General features: G+C 41.4%; 1 protein-coding gene across 6 annotated transcripts in view; it reads right to left on the bottom strand.

Annotated features, from left to right (window-relative positions):
* The window catches only part of LOC135097891 (serine/threonine-protein phosphatase 6 regulatory ankyrin repeat subunit B-like), a 47974-nt gene that overhangs the window by 30559 nt on the left and 14915 nt on the right, over positions 1-2500 (bottom strand). For 5 of the 6 annotated variants that reach the window (XM_063999994.1, XM_063999996.1, XM_063999993.1 and 2 more), the window contains exon 4: positions 669-982. The exons of the other annotated variant lie outside the window; for it this stretch is intronic. In XM_063999994.1, the coding sequence (XP_063856064.1) occupies positions 669-982 (314 nt within the window). The remainder of the gene's footprint in view (positions 1-668; positions 983-2500) is intronic. 6 annotated transcript variants of the gene reach the window in all.

Here is a 2500-nt window from a genome sequence, read left to right as displayed (position 1 = left end):
ATAATAATAATCATAATAATAATAATAATAATAATAATAATAATAATAATAATAATAGTAATAATTACTATTATTAATTAGTAGTAGTAGTAGTAGTAGTAGTAGTAGTAGTAGTAGTAGTAGTAGTAGTAGGAGTAGTAGTAGTATTTTATATTAGTAATAATAATGATAATAATAATAATAAAAATGATAATAATAATAATAATAATAATAATAATAATAATAATAATAATAATAATAATAATAATAATAATAACAATATTAATAATAGTAATTATTATTATTATCATTATTATTATTATTATTAATTATTATTATTATTATTATTATTATTATTATTATTATTATTATTATTATTATTATTATTATTATTATTATTATTATTATTGTTATTAAATTTTACTTTATATATATATATATATATATATATATATATATATATATATATATATATATATATATATATATATATATATATATATATATATATATATATATATATATATTTTTTTTTTTTTTTTTTTTTTTTTTTTCAGGTAATGGTAAAGAACGTAATAATGTGTGAGGGTGGTGTGGTGGTGGTGGTGGTGGTGGTGGTGCAGTGGTGCTGCTGCCTCCCTACCTGCCCTCCCGCTCCCCTCACCCTCATGCCCCTCCCCACTGCCTACCGTGTCCCTGGGTGTGTGTCCTGCCTTGTTTAGCACGCGCGGGTCACCACCTCGCTGCTCCAGCCATTCCTGACATGTCACACTGCCGCCAGCCGCAGCAAGGTGCAGGGGTGTGTTGCCATCACTGTCCCTAGCGGTGAGGGGCCAGCCAGCACCCGCCAGCTGCTCCAGTACCTCCACGTGGCCACAGTAACTGGCGGCGTGCACCGGGGTGAGTGCCTCGAGGTGTGCGGGGGTGGGAGGGGTGACAGGCGTGAGGGCCGCCACGCACTGCTGCTGGCCCCGCGCTGCAGCATAGTGGAGGGCCGTCCTTCCTGTGTGTGTGTGTGTGTGTGTGTGTGTGTGTGTGTGTGGGTGGGTGGGTGGGTTGGTGTGCGTGTAAGGAGAGAAGTTATTATTATTATTATTATTATTATTATTATTATTATTATTATTATTATTATTATTATCATTATTATTATTACTGTTGTTGTTGTTGTTGTTGTTGTTTTAATCATCAAGATTAATATGCCTGTCCCTTCGTTCGTTCGTTCGTTCGTTCAGGATGAGAGAGAGAGAGAGAGAGAGAGAGAGAGAGAGAGAGAGAGAGAGAGAGAGAGAGAGAGAGAGAGAGAGAGAGGTTCAAATTGTAATTCACATAATTTAGATATCATTAACATAGTGGTGGTTGTTTTACTTTGAATAATAAGATACGTAACACAGTGGCAGTGCATCACTACGCAGACAGTTGCTACAGTACTAAAACTAATTGTAAAGCTAACACTAAATAACACGGAGGAAAAATATGATAAAATGCAGTGAAACAAAATTATAAAATAAATGCAGTGCTAATTACGATTACAGACAGTATCGTCACTCACCACCATTACTACCACAATCACCATCTCCACTGTCCCCACCACCACCACCACCACCACTGTCATCAAAACTATGACCATCATTATGATTACCTCCACCAACTCCACCATCACCACCACCACCACCACCACTACCATCATCAACACCATCACCACAACCACCACCACCACCATCATTACCATCACCATGACCACCACCACTGTACGCATCCCGTCCATTATCACCGTCCCTACCCCTCCCACCATCACCCACACCACCACCATCACCACTACCACCACCATCATCACTACCACCACCACCACCACCACCATTATTACTATCACTACCACACCCACTCCCACCCTTACCACCCACACAGCCAGCATCACCACCACCACCACCACCACCACCACCACCACCATCACCACCACCAGCAGCACAGCCTCACCTCCACTATCCGTCGCCAGAGGGTTTGCACCGAGGGTCAGCAGTGCCTTCACTGTCTGGGTGTGGCCATTCCCGGCAGCCTCCATCAGCGGTGTCGTGTCGGTGGTGCCTCCACCCTCTATGCTCAGCCCCGCCTGCAGTAAGCAACGCAGCAGGCGGTGGTGGCCATTGATGGCAGCCACACTTACCAGACTCCCCGACATCCCAGCAACACTGGGGACGGTGATCTCTGAATGGGCACCCCTGGCGAGGGACGACCTCACCCTTGCCTCGTCTCCTTCAGCCACAGCAGTGAGCAGTTCCTGTGTGTGTGTGTGTGTGTGTGTGTGTGTGTGTGTGTGAAGAGAGAAGAATTGATACCTTTATTTCCTAAGCTAACAGTACAACACGCGATGAATTGCTCACCTATCACTGAATTAGATGAAAAAGGCACAGGAGGAATGCACGCTGATTTTCATCTTATTCATTATCTTAATAACGGCGTTACTACTACTACTACTACTACTACTACTACTACTACTACTACTACTACTACTACTACCGCTACT

Source organism: Scylla paramamosain, unplaced genomic scaffold (genome assembly GCF_035594125.1).
Source record: "Scylla paramamosain isolate STU-SP2022 unplaced genomic scaffold, ASM3559412v1 Contig35, whole genome shotgun sequence".
Classification (NCBI taxonomy): Eukaryota; Metazoa; Arthropoda; class Malacostraca; order Decapoda; family Portunidae; genus Scylla; species Scylla paramamosain.
Note: the sequence above shows the minus strand (reverse complement) of the source record. Positions and strands in the feature narration are given on the sequence as shown.